Genomic DNA, 17,685 nt, shown 5'->3' with positions numbered 1-17,685 from the left:
ATGCTTACATGAGTTAGATCCAAATCTCATCGACTCGGATTTCTCTCTATTTCCGAACCCAACTCAACAACGGGTCAAAACTCACTCCCTCTGCTCTTCCTCTCACTTCATCTTAATGCTCATTTCCGTTCCGTTCAAAACTCCGGTACCTACCTCCGGCCTCGCTTTTCCTCTCTGTATCTTCATTTTCAACTTCGATTTTCCATTCTACTTAGATTTTCCTCGTTTTTTGTGCTTTTTTTTTCTCAGGTAGCAGAGGTAGCATAGCTGCAATCATTTTGCGATGGACGAGTAAGTGCTGCTCTCTTTCACAATTTTGCTTTTGTTGAAAAGGAGATAAAAGAGAAGAAAAAAAAAAAAACTGAGAAATTTTGATTGATGTGATAATGCAGGGAAAATGCTGTGGAGCTTTTACAGAGGTTTCGCCGCGACAGGCGAATACTGCTTGATTTTATACTGGCTGGTAGCTTAATCAAGAAGGTCATAATGCCTCCCGGGGCGGTTACGCTGGACGATGTGGATCTTGACCAAGTCAGTGTTGATTATGTGCTCAATTGTGCTAGGAAAGGTAGGTTTAGTGTGGTTGGTTGTCGCCGAGTGCGGTTGCGGTTTTTGTTTTGAGTTTCCTTGTTTACATAGATGGTGTTTTTTTGACAATGTAGGTGGAATGCTTGAACTGTCTGAGGCTATTAGAGACTATCATGACCATACCGGGTTGCCTCAAATGGTATGTGCAATTTATGACACGAGCTGTTTGGATTATGCTGGCTTATTATTTGTTGAAGCTGTTTCGGTGTTGGAATGAGACTCTGGATGGATATTAATGTTGTGGATTCCGATTAGGACCAACCGCGGATATCAAATTTTATAAATTCGTTATCTTCTGCAGCTCTGCTGATCATTTATGTTCATGTTTTGCTAGGTTTTTGTTATGTAGTTTGCTTATTTCTTAGTTTTATTTTGTATCCTAGTTTTGAATTAGGATGACATAGAAAACATTTCCTAATTAGTAATCTTCTGCTTCACATCAACGTTCATTTCATTAAGTTTCTGGTTTTTTTTTTTCTTTCCTTATTTATGTGCATAGTTTCTGCTGGTTGATTTTGGCTCTTAATACTTACTTTCTGCTTTACCAGAATAATTCTGGTTCTACTGGTGAATACTTTTTGGTTACGAATCCTGAGTCTTACGGTTCTCCTCCAAAGAGGGCACCACCACCTGTTCCAGACTACACACCGCTTCCTGTTCTCGTGCCACCTCCTGTAATCACACCATCTATTCCAGACCTTGACTCATCTCCAGTCGCGTCGAATGTATCACAATCTGAATCTTTTAACTCCACACAAGTTCGAGAACTTACTGTAGATGATATTGAAGATTTTGAGGATGATGATTTAGATGAGACTGACAGTCTCAGGATTTCAAGAAGGATTCGTAATGATGCTGCTGATCTTGCTCTTGGATTGCCTTCTTTTAAAACAGGTAAGAGTCTTTGAATCCAGGTCGATGTATGTGTTTGCTGCCAAGTTATTATGTTATGTGAATGGGTTCCATTTTCGGTTGGTTGAACAATGAATATTATTTTTGGACTAGTATCCTATATATATTAGTTGTTTCTTTGACCTATGAAGCTTGGATATGGATGCTGCTGAAATAAAATACTCTGAACAAATAGAATACATAGGGCTGGAATCCTAAGTTCATATAGATGCGTATCAATATATTGACACATGTTTGGTTTGGTCAAAGTTCGGTTAGATGATTTACACTTGTGTATACTTATATCAACCTCTTAATTATTTATACTTATGCGGACCTTATGATTCAGTCTACAATTATCGTCCAACTCTATACCATATTTTTATTATGAACTATTATTGATATGTTTTTGAAGTATTAGATACAGATTAGGAATTCTCATAGAAGTAGAGGAGAGCCTACAGGTACCTTTATGCATACATCTGTCTGCTTTACCTAGGTATCTCTCGAGTTATTTGGCAATCAGTAGTGAAGATTATATTCTGAGGGTGATTGACGAAAGCTGACACTAGGATGCACATTGTCATGCTCGTCATAATTTTTTTCCTCTTGCCTGCCTTTTTAGGTATTATAGAAGATGATCTCCGCGAGACTGCATATGAAATCCTCTTGGCGTGTGCTGGTGCTGCAGGGTACACTTTGACTCTCTTAGATGCTTTTCAATTAGTTTCATATTGGCTTAAAAAAATAAACAAATAACAAGTAAAAAATAAAAAAAGGAAATGCTGTTGTGATTGCTGTTTTATTTGTGTACTTTCTTCTGTCATTTAACCATCCTTGTTTGCAGTCTCTGACTAAATGATTGTCTAAACAGGGGTCTCATTGTGCCATCAAAAGAGAAAAAGAAAGACAAAAGGTCAAAGCTGATGAGGAAACTAGGACGTAGTAGAAGTGAAAATGTTGTGAGTCAGTCTCAACGAGCACCTGGGATGGTTGGTTTGTTGGAAGCCATGCGTGTCCAGATGGAGGTATTTAGTTTGCCGTTTACTTATAGAAGGCAGAATCACTATATTTCTGTTTCTCCTCCTTTTAAAACTTGGTCAGCTTTGTGGTCTTTGGTAACTGCAGATTCTAAGGGGAATTCTCTTTCAGATATTTCTTGGAATTCACTAGTACTGGTGGTGTTATTCATTTTTAGTAACAAATATGTTCCTGGGTGTATTTAGTTTTTCATTCAAATATAACAGTTAAAAAATCTAACAAACACAGTGAAGTTTATCTGGCCTCTTACTATGGTATACTTTAAGTTTGTGACAGTACGAAGGATAAACAGAGGAGGACAATAAAAACAGAACATTTAAGTGCATAATCGAATTGAAATATTATAGTAGGTCTGGCATACCGAATGAGCCCTTAAGGTAATATACTTAAAATCAATAGGACATCGTAGCCTGTTTGTACACTGAAGCTTGAAGGTTAAGTAATAAAATTGCAATGAGTCCTATCAAATATCAGCATATTGTAAACAATCATCTGATCATGCAAGTTCCGAGAACATGTGCTGTTGTATGATTTTTGAATATCCATGGATTGTGTGAGGAGATTTACCAGTGGTCAACTAATATTTGGCTGACATTAAAATAAGTTAGAACAGAAGATGGAGATAAATTCTTAGCTAATGGCGGCCTACCACTAAATTTTAAATCAAACACCCACCTATCCCATCACTACGATATTAAGCATATTCCTTCAGTTCATCCTATTTATGCCATTCATATATACCGTTCATCAAAAGTGTTACATATTCTAGTTGATCCTAACTATGCCATTCATGAGGGATAGTAGAAAGTCGAGAGATATGTGTATTTTCATGTTCAAGCACACAGTTCAATGAATTGGTATGATTTCCATATGTATGTAGATCAATATTTGATTCATAGGACCTCTGGATGTTTATAGATTTGTCATGTAGATTTTGTATATCAATGTTGAAATTATTTGTGAAGTTATGCATATCCTTTATAATTATCTTACAATATAATTATCTTACAAACCTTGATATTGAGATATCTGTAAATATATCCGTTAATTTGAGAGACAATATATCTGTCATCGCCGATATTTTAAACATTCGCGCCAAGAGCCCCTCCAACTATATACTTTTGATTGTTCTTGATTTTATGATTCCTTTTCTCATATGAATGCAGATATCTGAGGCAATGGACATCAGAACTAGACAAGGGCTGCTGAATGCACTAGCAGGAAAAGTGGGAAAAAGAATGGATGCCCTACTAGTTCCTTTGGAACTTTTATGTTGTATTTCACGGTCAGAATTTTCTGACAAGAAGGCTTATATACGATGGCAGAAAAGGCAGGTAAACTCTGTTCTTATTGTATGTCTTTCATTTTCGTGTTGATTCGTTTTGATGGCATTTGACTTTCCTATTTGTTGAAATTGGTGGGTTGGATGGTATATACATGACATACAAATTAAGCAATCTCGTTCTGTTCTCACAGTTGAATATACTAGAGGAGGGGCTTCTTAATCACACTGCTGTTGGATTTGGGGAGTCTGGACGGAAGGCGAGTGAGTTGAGGATTCTTTTAGCAAAGATTGAAGAATCTGAGGTGAATTTTCAGTTCATTGAAATGGTTTCCATTGTCTCTATCATAGATTCATGAAAATAGGCAATGCAAGATTTCCCTGTTAAGGATTACTTGAAAATCATTTCTTATAATTTGACACTGGTGTTTCATGGTGTTATAAGCTAAATAATTTGTGATATTGTACTATAAATAGTTGGGTGCTCACTTTTATATGCATCAGAGATACATGATAGAGGAGTTGGGTGGTAAACTTGTGTGTGGTTTATACTTTTGTATTTACTGGTGTATATTGGATATGATGCATTCTCGTCCATCATAGTGTTTTCTTCATTTTTAAATAAAGACTGCATGTCTTATCATCTGTTAGGTTCTTCTTTCCCCTTTTGTTTATTGCTTCTCATAAACAAAAACACTGACTTGAAAGCCACCAAGTTCCATCCACCAAGTGAACGGTGGTTCATGTGGCATTTAGTTGGTATTTGGACCATAAAATTGGTACCTTATTCTAAGATTTCCCGGCTGAGGACTAACTTTTTGTTGGAGTATTTTAAGAAACCTTATTGTAAGATGTTTGCTTTATTCTACCTATGTATGATTTCTGAAATAGTTTAATTCTTTTCTCTCTTAAATTGGACACATCTTGGAAAATTTTCTCTAATTTAAGTCTTATTGTCCTTTTCTTGGTAATCCTTTATTTTTTGGTGCGAACATGTAAAAAGAAATGCTTTTCATTAGGTATACCCTTTGGCCTAGAAGTTAATGCCATTAAGGATTTAGCATATTGGGGCAAATTGTTGCCTGTGAGAAATTTGAGGGGACCCCAAACATGGATGGGGATAAAGGGATTTGTGTACTAGAGTTTTAGTAAACTTTTGGAATTTAGATCACATATCTCTGAGTTGAAAGAAACAGAATATTTTTTTGAAGTTTATATAGGTGTAGGGGTGGAGGAGCTTTGGGAGAGTAAGATTTTGGTCAGCCGTTTGGGCGTCGGTTTCTGAGGCCGTTTAGCTTCTGTTGTATTATGCTAGATTGGAAATCACCAGTAGTGTAGGGGTTTTTCTTTTCTTTATGGTGTTGTTTTTGTTTCTCGGCTCCTGCTGTTCTTAATGAGCTTCTGTTTCTTTTTTCTTGTATGGACAAATTCCACTTATAATCTGTCTTTTTCTTAATAAAGTGTTTTTTATTTTATTTTTTCTTTTTAAATAAGAAAGAGATATCTCCCCCATGTCAGATTCAGACTTAAATAGAGTAATGCACTCTGGGGATGTAGTGTTCTCGCTGTCATTTGGGTCCTGTGGATGGAAAGAAACAAAAGAATCTTTGAACACTACTTGGGAGTAGGGGTGGAGGAGCTATGGGAGAGGGTAAAATATCAGGCAGCTCTTTGGGCTTCTGTTTCGAAGGCTTTCAAAGACTACAGTTTTTCTTCCATTCTGTTAGATTGGAAGGCTGCTGTAATCTAGGGTGCAAAGCTTTTGCAGGGGAGTAGTGTGTTGTACTTGTACCACAATTGATACTTCTGCTTTGTCTTGTTTTGTATAGAGCAATGCTTTGCTCTTCCTTTGTGGACTTCTGTTCCACCTTCTCTTTGCTGTACTTTTCTTCTTATTCAATAAATTTTGTTTGTATTCAAAAAAAAGAAAAAGAAAAAAGAAGACCGAAACAGAGTAAGAATGGAATTTTGTTGTCATTTGGGAAGCACACTATCATTGTACTATTTCTTTTGTTGAAATTCCATTGTTAGCTTTCAAATGATTAATTTTGTATACTGTACTATTTGTATCATAACTCGGTGATCTTCAGTAAAGTTCTCTCTAGTTAATGTTGGTCAGCATGGTTCTGTTTCAGGATTTTTATTTTTTAAATTTATTTATTTATATTTTTTTAAGAACTGCTTTCTTGTAGTGCTTTCTATATTAATTTTGGTTTTCATTACCTCATCCTTTGCCTTTTGATTGCAGTCTCTTCCACCCTCCACCGGTGAACTCCAACGAACAGAATGCTTGAGATCTCTTCGAGAGATTACTGCTCCACTTGCTGAGAGGCCTGCTCGGGGTGACTTGACTGGTGAAGTATGCCACTGGGCAGATGGTTATCATTTGAATGTTAGACTCTATGAGAAGCTGCTTGTCAGTGTCTTCGATATGTTAGATGAGGGAAAGCTAACTGAGGTCAGTGCTTTTGGTTTGTTGCCGTCATGGCATGGTCTGTCAAAAAAGGATATTGATGTTGCGATGTTGTTTTCTGGTTGACTTGTGGGTTTTTATAACCTTTCTAGAGTTGGGTTTAAGAATCTTAATATCTTCATTATTTTTGAAATAAACTTCAAGATATTTAACAGCCACTATTGACAATTGTTGAATGGGGCCTCCAGATTTGTTAAATGCTTGAGTGTCAAACATGAAATTTCTGCTAATAGCCTCATATATCTTTAGCTTAACTTTATTTTCAGGAAGTGGAAGAAATACTTGAGCTCTTGAAGTCAACATGGCGTGTTTTAGGTATCACGGAGACCATTCATTACACCTGCTATGCATGGGTCTTATTCCGTCAGGTACAATAGCCAATAATTGATTTCCTGCAGTGTCGTGCGTACAATGCTATTTCATTCATTTTATAGAGAAACTACATTCTCATACTTTATCTCTTATTTTATAATAGAGAATCTGATTGAAATGTTCTGATACTTTTGTATTATAAGCTGAAGATATTTTTGTTTGCACATATTTACTGGAAAATATGGACTTGACAGACATTCATTAGTTTATGCTGTTTGCAAAGGGCAGTATTCATGTGATTGCTGGGTAGCATAAGCAGATTATTAAAGATTTTTCTGATGTGAGTCCTATATAAGCCAATGTATCTATCCGTATTGCCGATACAAAATGATTTCTTCTCTCCATTTTCATATTACCTTGAAACAAAAAGTAATGTAAAGATTCTTCGACAACAGGGCATATCATATGTCTGACAGAGAATTAGATCTTTATCTTCTCTCTTGGCATCACTCTCTAAACTTTTGAGACCATTCATTTTGGTGTTACGCTTCTTGATTGATTGGGCAGGAGGCTTACCTTGATGGTTGGTTTGCTGGCCTTGTGCTTGTAGTTGGTTTATGTTTGTATTCTTAGGTAGATGGTCTTGTTTGGTTTGTCATGCATATTTTCGAGTGGACCTCTTTCATTGCCCAGGATATCTGTTCTTTGGCTGACTATGCACTTCATGTTGATCCCATCATGTTACAGTTAGGTCATGTTTTTCCAAAATTCTGAAATTTGCATCTCGTAGTAGAGGTTGAACTTGCACATGATGGTTTTAGAAGTAGATTCTTAACTTGTGGTAGATGTTTCCATAAAGTTGGTTCAAGTAAATTTAAATTTCTGAACAAGTTAATGTTTCATTATCACATTGCAACTGGCAACTCTTTTTTCTGGGAGTATATATGGGAACATTTCTCAATCTGTGTATATGTATATACTCATAATATTCAGTCGTACTTGTACATTTTTTGGTTGTTTTGGGCATAAGGATAATCATGGTGAATGTTTTCATGGGTGATTCAATGTGTGAGAAACTCAGAATGTTATTAAATCAAATATCTACAATTGAATCTTCTCTGAGTTGCTACATTCTATAACAATCGCTGTATTAATCAAAATTCTTTGTGTTTCTTCTCAGCTAGATAAGGTTTTTCTATTTCTTTGTTCTATATTTCATTAGTTGCCAACTTACCGTCAACTTTGACCTTGGCAGTAGTGTGTTTACCAATTACCATCATCATTTATAGTTTGTAATTGTTTCTGTGATCACAGCATGTTGTTACCAGTGAGCAAGGAATTTTACAACATGCCATTGAACAGTTAAAGAAAATACCATTGAAGGAACAAAGGGGACCGCAAGAGAGGTTACACTTGAAAAGTTTGCATTCCAGAGTTGAAGGCAAACAGGGTTACCAAGATTTATCTTTCTTACAGTCCTTTTTGTCTCCCATTCAGAAATGGGCTGATAAGCAACTTGGAGACTACCACCTGCACTTCGCTGAGGTATGCTAAAATTTTAGTGTTATAGTTGGGTGTGGACCATCTGGTTAATTGAATCTTTAGTCGGGCTGACACTAGGTTTTGTTAAATAATTCTTTTGATTCACATGTTTTGTTTTATAGTACCACCAAAAATAGCTATTACATGTGCTGTGTCCATGTACTGCTTGCATGGTCTTCCTTTGATACTATATGCTCATATATTTACTATGCACCATATTTTCATTTGTGGCACTAGCAAATAGCAATGCAGCAATGCAGCACTACTCCTATGGCTCCCTTGTACTTGGCCAATGACTTAATTTTTCTGGTTGGACTGCTGATCACTTCTACCAAGGATAATTCCTAGGTTCTAACGCAGCTTCTTAAACTTTTTGCTCTATAGGTGTCAGTTATGATGGAGAATATAGTGACGGTTGCGATGATTACTCGGAGGCTTCTTCTGGAGGAACCTGAAGCAGTAAGTATAGAAATCCCAAAAGGAAATTTTGTGCTTGACTTTATGTTGTTGAAAGAATAATGCTCGGCTCCTCGTGAGTAAGAAATTTATTTGGTGATCATGTTGAGGTTTGGGTTGAAGTGGTAGGAACCATCACTTTCATAGACCGATACAAATGAATTGGTGAAATCTTAGTGGTGAGGAGCCAAAGATTGTTCTTGTTGAAAGGAAGTGGCATAAGTGTCCCAACTTTTGCATTTTTAATAAAGTTCAATAGAAATTTGAATCTAATGTCAATTTGTAAAATGTTTAAGGTTGAATGTTTTCTGTTTTGACAGGCTACGATGCAATCTACATCTGCCACTGATCGAGATCAAATAGAATCTTATATATCATCTTCTATCAAGAATGCATTTACAAGGGTGAGTATTGCAGTTTATATCAATAACTTTTCTGCCTCTTTCCTACTTCTTTCAAGTTTCAGTTAGCTGTTTCTTTGAATTTATATCAAAAATATGAAATGCAAGGCTCCACTTGCCACAAGGAAGATGGGGTGGGGGAAGAAATTTGTCATGCGTGGGTTAATAGCAACATCTTAGATAAACACACACACACACACACACACACACACACACAATGTACGGGACAGGTAAGATGCGTATGTATACAATTTGGACAATTTATTTTGAAAGTATATTGAAATTTTTGGTATCATAGAGTATCATAATTTACTGATTGTTTTTGGTATCATAGAGTATCATAATTTACTGATTGTTTAAGTTTAAATCTAAAGTGTTAGTGTAGATCAATCTTTTCAATTATGTGTATAATACAGAACTTGGGCCAACCTTTTGATGGAAACTTCCAATTTCTAACACATGAGAAATTTGTCTTTGCAATCTTAGAGTTAGACTTTGTTACAAGTACTTTTCTGTATTTTATGAAAAGTTCAGGAAACGGGAGTATTTATGAAAAATAAGTACGCAGTGTATGACATGAGTATGGTATTAAACACTAATTTACTATAGGAAAAGTAGGGAAAGGCGATGCAATATATTGAACTATTGCAAGCTCTCTCTCTCTCTCTCTCTCACACACACACACACACACACACACACACTTGGAGAAGATGAGAAGTAATGAATTCCCAGACATGACATGAGAAGACAAGAAGTTATGCAAGTGTCTCTGCACAACGTATGAAATGGTCGCAATCTACTTAGAAGTTAAAACTCATATATCTCGAACAACTGAACAAGGAACATACCAAAAGCCTTTTATGTGATTTAATGCTCAAAACAGTGCTGTATGAAACCTGGCTGTCGTTTTTAATATTTTCACTTCATGCAGATCTTGCAGTCTCTTGAAAAATCAGACACCAAGCACGAACATCATTTGGCATTGCTTGCTGAAGAGACCAAGAAACTTTTGAAAAAGGACACGGCCTTGTTTATGCCAATTTTATCTCAGAGGCATCCACAAGCAACTGCTGTCTCATCCTCGCTTCTTCATAGGCTTTATGGCAACAAGTTGGTGAGCAATGCAGTGGTTTTTCTAATGTGAATTACATATACAATATTTTTTTTTTCCCCACTGTACAGTAATTTTTAGGTGGCAGTGACAAAGTCTAGTGCTTTATTGCAGAAACCTTTTCTTGGTGTTGCTGAGCATCTGACCGAGGATGTGGTATCTGTATTTCCTGCTGCCGACGACCTTGAGCAGTACATGATGGAACTTATTTTGTCGTCTTGTGGAGAGGAAACTGCAGAGATATACTCTAGGAAAATAGTTCCTTACCAGGTCAGTAGTTGGGTTTTATTTTTACTTTACACATATGCTTTTTGAAGGTAAATTTATCTTCTGATACTGTAAGTCAGTTGATATGTGCAATTGTAAAATAGATTTGGTTCTGGTAATGTAAGCTGATAAGAAAAATTATAAGAACAGATGTATTATTTCTTTTGTTTCTTATCATCCTTTTTATTGTAACTTCATATATCTTTCAGATTGAGTCTATATCTGGAACATTAGTGATGCGTTGGGTCAATTCACAACTTGCGAGGATCTTAGGTTGGGTTGAACGGGCTATTCAACAAGAGGTAAAAGTTCAACAACTTCAAGTTTTTCCTTTCTTTTGTATTCATTTCTTGTGGTTCTCATTTGGAAAAAGCCTCGGGTACATTTTATTTTTTTAATATTTATTTTGCTATAATGCTTTATAAAAAATTACATGTTATGGACGCAAGAATGAACATTTTGTTGCTTTAGGTTTTTGTGTTATTATATTTATTTTGCTATAATGCTTTATAAAAAATTACATGTTATGGACGCAAGAATGAACATTTTGTTGCTTTAGGTTTTTGTGTTATTTTTATAAACTTTGGATAATCTAGTCAGACAGGCCCTCCTAAGTCCCTTTAGTCAACACTACGAGTCCTCAATTGGAATAAAACTATTAAGAGTGTAATCCTAGTCATCTCTTTGGGCTTCTGTTTTGGCAGTTTTCAAAGACTACCATCTTTCTAGCATTCTGCAGTAGTCTAGGTTTCTTGTTTCTTAGGGTCTGCTGTGGATCCTAGGCTAGTCGCTGTTTACGTAACTTTGTGATGTTCTGTTGCTTTCTCGTTTCTCAACTTGTAGTTGACTTTCTTCATTGTATCAATTTTAGATCAATAAAATTTGTGTTTATTTATTTATTTATTTTTTTATATAAAAGTTATCAATAGACTAAAGTATTCTCACGGTCTCACCTAATTAGATGGTGGCCCTGGGTAACAGGAAGCTGCTAATTAGGTCACTGAGTAGTCATGGTGATGTATAAATCAGGGATGTGGTGGGGAACCTAAACTGTGGTCATTAGTACTAATAACGAATTCTGTGCAAGGTAATTGGGAAAGTGATAAGATGTTAAAGTTTCAGTGCTTTATTATTTAAGTGCGGAATATGAGAGGAGGGTACTATTTTTGAAAGATCTTGTTTGACAAAAAAAAAAAAAAAACAAATTTTTTTTTTTTGTAACCTGGATGGCCTTTTTCCCCAAGCTGTTCAATGACCGTTTCGACCCTTGTTTTGACATTTTCCTTACCCCTATTCCTCTATGGTCAAAAGTTGCTTTAGCTATTGGGACCCGACTGGTCCCATATTTTATAGGACATTACTATCACTTTTCAAATACAGAAATTAAATGTAGTATTGTGTATTATAGGTCAATTGTACTACTTCACTATGTCATGTAATGCAGTACTTTGGATTAATGGCTCTTATTGAAGTACCTGGTCCTGGTTCCCAGCAGTAGAGTGCATTTTCCAATTCCACTTGTCTTTTCATAATCATCTATATAATCTTGTTGTTTCTTCACTTTAAAGATTATAATATATGTGGCTTCTACTCTTTTCCTGCTTTAAGTTGCTTAATGTCCGTGTGCATCATTTTACAGAGGTGGGACCCAATATCACCTCAACAGCGGCATGGGAATTCAATAGTTGAAGTATTTAGAATTGTAGAGGAGGTAGGCTGTTAATATTTCTCCTTTTAATATACACTGTTTCTGGAAAATGGTAGTTAAATTTGTTGTTTTTTGTTATCTTATTAGTGTCTCTTAATTAGTGCATCAGTGGCATGGCCAATTAAATTAATCCATTTCTGCTACCTCATTTTCCATGGCTTTCTTAATTAGTGCATCAGTGGCATGGCCAATTAAATTAATCCATTTCTGCTACCTCATTTTCCATGGCTTTCTTGGATTTTCAAATAAATTGTATCAATCATCTGTAAAGGTTGTCTATATGAATTGAAATATAATAATATCAGGTACTCTATTGTTAAATCTCTGCCCTTCATTGTTAAATCTCCGCCCTCCATTGTCCAAACAGCGTTGCCTCTCATCCACCTGAGGTGTATCGAGCATTATTGGTGGTCTATCTGAAATGCATTTTAGTCGAAGTATCTTCACTTGAACTCTAGAATTTGTTAGTATTGCGTTTGGAGTCTAACAGCTTTGGCAGTACTTATTCAAGTTGATCGTCAAATATATTAATGCATCTGCTACTGGTCAAGTAACGAATAATATATAATTCCTGATGTTTTATTCTTGTACGTCTTTCCATGCAGACTGTTGACCAATTTTTTGAGCTTAAGGTTCCAATGAGGTCTTCAGAATTGAGTAGCCTGTTTCGTGGAGTTGACAATGCATTTCAAGTTTATGCAAATCACGTCATTGACAAATTGGGTATGTGCTACATCATACTTGTGAAATAACATTTGGAAGAAACAAGAGAAAGTTTCAGTCTTGAGAGTTTTCAGGTGTTCAACAGATTTCCTGGTGATCTACTTAATGTCCCCCACCCCCTGTTACTTTGTACTTAGTTGGTTTCTCATATTAGCAAAGGTTGTGTGTTGGGTCCTTTGCTCTTCTGTGATTGTATCATAGAGCAGGGTGAGTTGTACAGTTCTCACTTGACAGTGATTTTGTTTAAAGTTTCCTTGGTGCTTTCTTTCTTTAAATTGGGGTACTTTTAGTGATAAATAAGGTCCTGATTCATGAATGTTTTAGGCCTTGGAAGAGAAAAAAATTCATTGTCTCATGTTATATCATCAGACTTACATTCTTCTGCACATGCTATACAGATTACTCTAATCATTCATTTTCTTTTATCCACTCTTTTTTTACCCATGTGGATGTTTAATCGTGATTTTGGTCATGCAGCTACCAAGGAGGACTTGATTCCACCTGTGCCCATTCTCACACGATACAAGAAGGAAGCTGGGATAAAGGCTTTTGTAAAAAAGGAACTATTTGACCCTAGGTTGCCTGATGAGAGAAGGTCTACGGAAATTAATGTTCGAACCACTCCAACCCTCTGTGTTCAGTTGAACACACTTTATGTAAGTTTTGGGTTAACTTGTCACTAAATCTGATGTCTTTTTCCCCTGAGAAGGTGGGGCACCCTATTATAATCGTTGACTATATTTAAATGTTCTTTGGTTCTTTTGATCATTTTTATTTGTAGGCATCTGTTTTATGTTTAAACTTGTTTGAATGCCAGGTCTTTATATAGGAATTTATTTCCCCATATAAATCATTTTGATACAAATTTTGTGCTATTCTCAGTATGCAATCAATGAGTTGAATAAGTTGGAAGATGGCATTTGGGAGCGATGGACGAGGAAGAAGCCCCGCCAAAAGTTTATCAGTATGTGTCTAAAGTTTTTTGTAGCTTGACTTATATATTAAATAGCTCAAGACTAAAAGCAAAGCCTCACCACTTTCCTAGATTCAACTTTTGCAAATTCAACCATTGCTTAATTCAATTATTATTTAATCTCTCACAAATAACTTTAACTTGCTTAACTAATAATATGGGTAATCTTGAAGACTTTGCATCCATTTCCAGAGTCAAGTTTCCAAAAAATCAGGAAAGTACCTCATCAACCATTTAAGATTCGAGCAATCTTGTGCCCAGTTGAGCTTTTTGATCTGCTTTGCTAAATGAATGTTTTCTCATACTTCAAAATTCAAATGACCATTTAATTCTTCATTACGATCCTGGTACACCAAAGTTAGTTCCTTCGTAAATCTTTGAAAGCATTTCAGAATCGTGTACTGCAAAATTATAATCACCTGGTATAATGCAGCCGTATGTAATTATTAAACATCTGTTATGTGACTTATCTTCATATTGCTTGTTGGGAAAGGCCAAAGTTTTTTTATATCGTTGATGGTGAACTTTCATCAATGATTGATAGATTGACCTTTTTTTTTGGCAGAGAAATCCGTAGATGAGAAATCTAAAAGTTTCATGCAGAAGGACACATTTGATGGGAGTAGGAAAGATATAAACGCTGCTATAGACCGAATATGCGAGTTCACCGGTACATGATTTGTTAGCTAGATGTTTTTAATTATTTTTATAATGCGTTTAGATGATATTCTGGATGCTTCTAAGATTGTAAGTTAATCAGTGGAATGTTTGCCCCTTTGTATTTTCCTTCTTTGTGTTAATAAAAGTGTGTTTCTCATCAATAAAAAGAAGGGGTTTAAGATCTGTTTTTAAAGATGTCAAATACCTTGAGAAACTTGATCATTGATTATTTTTTCATTTTCTTGTTGCAGGAACTAAAATTATCTTTTGGGATTTGAGGGAACCATTTATCAACAACTTATATAAACCAAGTGTTTCTCTTTCTAGGTTCGAGGCAGTGATCGAACCACTTGATATGGTTAGATTTGTCCCATTAGGAAACTATATTTATTTTAATGTCGTAGTTAAAGCTGCTTGAGTGAGATAATGATTGATGTGAGGATTTTATCTTATTTTTGGCCCTTGCTTCCTTTCAGAGTAGAAAGAAAGAAAAGTATTCTAGTCGTCTCCCTCAAATTGCATAATGCATATAATTTGTGATCTACCTGTTATAAAGTCTAGCTCGTTCTAACCCTCTGCTTTGATATGTATATAACCTCACTCTCATTTTACTGCCATGCCCAAGGTGGTAGCACAAGTGTAACCATCAAATATTTAAGGTGTGCTAGGGCTTTGAGATAAATGTCATGTAGGAAATGTTCACCTATTACTCAAGTTCCTCATTTCCCCTGCTCCTTTTGTGTTTGGTTGTTGACAACCTGAAAGTTGCTAGCAGGGACTTGGAGCATCAACTATTCTATGTGTTTAATATTCTTTTGCACTGTTTCAACATATCGCTAATGGATTCAAAAGAATTGAGTGAAGGAGTTCTTTATCTATCAACCTATTGCTTTTGTAGAAATCGGTAGATTAGGCATATTTGGGAGTTTCTTGTGGTTTAGTTATTAGTTTTTGTTTAACCAAAGTTGATGTGCCCATGTCCTTTTTGAGTTTGTATTTATTTGTTAAAGCTGTATTATTGAAGATGAACTTGAAGGGCTGACTATATTGTCAACCATGCCAGGAACTTTGTCAACTATGTGATATAATTGTGGAACCACTCAGGGATCGTATTGTGACAAGTCTCCTTCAAGCAACACTGGTTATGCCTCACCCTTTTTCATTTGAAAAACTCTGTCAAAGATCCTGCAATCTCTATCTAACTTGAGTTTGTTTCTTTTTCCTCAGGATGGCTTACTCCGTGTCCTATTAGATGGGGGCCCATCCCGAGTTTTCTCTTTGGGCGATGGAAAACTATTAGAAGAAGATTTAGAGGTCCTCAAGGTATCTGAAATCCGACCCTTGAAATGTCAAAAGTAATGAAATTCTGATTGATTTATCCTCGTTCTTTAAAGTTTTAGAGTCTAAGTTGTTATAAATATGGGCTAGAGTTCTTTTATGTCTGAGGTGACATGTACACCTCCCCTTGCCTTCAGAAGGCTCAAATTGTTAGAATTGAATCTCTATAGAGAGGTTGTCATTATTGGCATTAAACTATGGTATGCTATACCATGAAATGTTTTGTCATCTACCATTATACCTAAAAATTCATGTTATATAGGCCAAAAGTTATTCTATTCTGAGAGCATATATTAAGCATACAGGCAGTTACTTTATATATTATAAAGTTATAACATAACATATTATCAAAGAATGAAATTTTCTGAAGTCAAGATCAACAACACAATTTGCATATCCATGTTCAATGTTTTGCTCCATTGTGTGTTGCAAAAAACATTTACTTCAAAGGAGTGCTTTGGAAGTTTCTTAAAACTTGATTTAACGAAGATAAACTATTGTTTGTTTGATCATTTGAATTGCTCCTTGAGAAGGGCTCACCTACTTTCTGTAATATAGAGAATTAAATGGACTTTCAAATTTGTATAACAAACGTATACTTTGCGTTATCGTGGGTGTGATCAATAGGAGTTTTTTATCTCTGGTGGAGATGGGCTTCCACGAGGAGTGGTCGAAAATCAGGTATCACGCGTTCGGCTTGTGGTAAAGTTGCACAGTTATGAGGTTAGTATTTCCATTGGTTGAGAGTACTTACAAGTAAATCAGACTATTTTAGGCATATTTATTTGAATTATTTGTAATGTTAATGCTTTTTTTTTTTTTAATTGATATGATTTTAATATTTGCTGGTGTGTATTTTCTATATAAACAGATAGACATACATTATATGCACATGTATATTCTGCAGACCTTGCGTATGCTTTAGTTCAAACTTGACTTTTCTTGCCCCTGCCAATCTGTGTTTTGCTACCTCTGCAAATTTACCTACACTCTCACACAGGAGCACATACATGTGGCACATGATCCTAGTGCTATGTAAATACAGAAAGTTTTATGTAATTTCTATGTTTAGGTGGATAACCTTCAACTAACTTTAACAGTGTCTGCTATTTTGATTTAGTTTTTAGTCTTTGTTTACAATTTCTAATTTTTGTGTTTGCAGACTCGAGAACTGATCGACGACTTAAAATCTTCAAGTGGCCTGGAACTGCAGGGTGGTAGAAGCAAACTAGGAGCTGATTCTAAGACTCTATTGCGAATATTATGTCACCGGGGTGATTCAGAGGCCTCCCAATTTGTCAAGAAACAATACAAGATCCCAAAGTCCTCTGCTTAGGGATTGTGTTTGATATTCCAAATCTGGGGGAAAATGTAAAGCAGTAAAATTTGTATGCTCATGTTTTGTTTGTGTATAATTTCATTTCTCCATCTGGTTACTGTGTAATTAATTTTTTCAGTATTGTTTTATTACACAGACGAAAAATAAACTAGTTGTACGTCTTTAATGTGTACCATTTATTCTTTTCCAGTGAACACCTTTATATCCTCTTCTTTGGTGGAGTCCCCAACTGTCTCTGCCAGCAATTTTCACCGAATCATTTACCAAATTTGATGAAATCATTTCTCTACAGAGCTTTTGCATAGACACCCCAATGTTTTTGTCCGTCTGTTGGTTCTGTTTCTCGAAGTCAACCTAAAACTTACAACTTTGCAGCAGCATCTACAGGTATTTAGGTATTTTAATGTCAGCCACGAAGACCAGCCATCCCTGAATCTCCTCTTTTGTGCATTCTGTAATGTTTCTCAAGGTCTTTTGCAAGGGATTTAAATCTGTCTGGAATCTGGATGCAATCAGGGTCCATGATCTTTTTTCTGTAGATGAAGTTTTCTCATTGGTTAGGCTACACTTTACTGGAACT

At 35.7% G+C, this 17,685-nt stretch overlaps 1 protein-coding gene across 2 annotated transcripts; it reads left to right on the top strand.

The window, feature by feature from the left end:
- On the top strand, positions 1 to 17,317 carry LOC133714946 (protein unc-13 homolog). 2 transcript variants are annotated; one of them, XM_062141231.1, is made up of 27 exons: positions 1 to 145; positions 250 to 291; positions 393 to 568; positions 663 to 727; positions 1,137 to 1,482; positions 2,105 to 2,171; positions 2,354 to 2,507; positions 3,687 to 3,854; positions 3,997 to 4,107; positions 6,051 to 6,260; positions 6,542 to 6,643; positions 7,902 to 8,132; positions 8,514 to 8,588; positions 8,906 to 8,989; positions 9,918 to 10,100; positions 10,212 to 10,367; positions 10,574 to 10,666; positions 12,004 to 12,075; positions 12,678 to 12,795; positions 13,273 to 13,451; positions 13,678 to 13,759; positions 14,334 to 14,438; positions 14,680 to 14,786; positions 15,492 to 15,569; positions 15,656 to 15,751; positions 16,394 to 16,489; positions 16,929 to 17,317. In XM_062141231.1, the coding sequence occupies exons 2-27, from the start codon at positions 284 to 286 to the stop codon at positions 17,100 to 17,102; spliced, it is 3,336 nt and encodes a 1,111-aa protein (XP_061997215.1). In that variant the 5' UTR covers positions 1 to 145; positions 250 to 283; the 3' UTR covers positions 17,103 to 17,317. The 2 variants fall into 2 exon arrangements, with proteins under 2 accessions (XP_061997215.1, XP_061997216.1); XM_062141232.1 differs by having other exon boundaries at positions 15 to 145; positions 259 to 291.
- Positions 17,318 to 17,685: the final 368 nt, after the last annotated feature.

Source organism: Rosa rugosa, chromosome 6 (assembly GCF_958449725.1).
Source record: "Rosa rugosa chromosome 6, drRosRugo1.1, whole genome shotgun sequence".
Lineage (NCBI taxonomy): Eukaryota > Viridiplantae > Streptophyta > Magnoliopsida > Rosales > Rosaceae > Rosa > Rosa rugosa.
The sequence above is the reverse complement of the archived record's forward strand: the minus strand, read 5'-3'. Positions and strand labels throughout refer to the sequence as shown.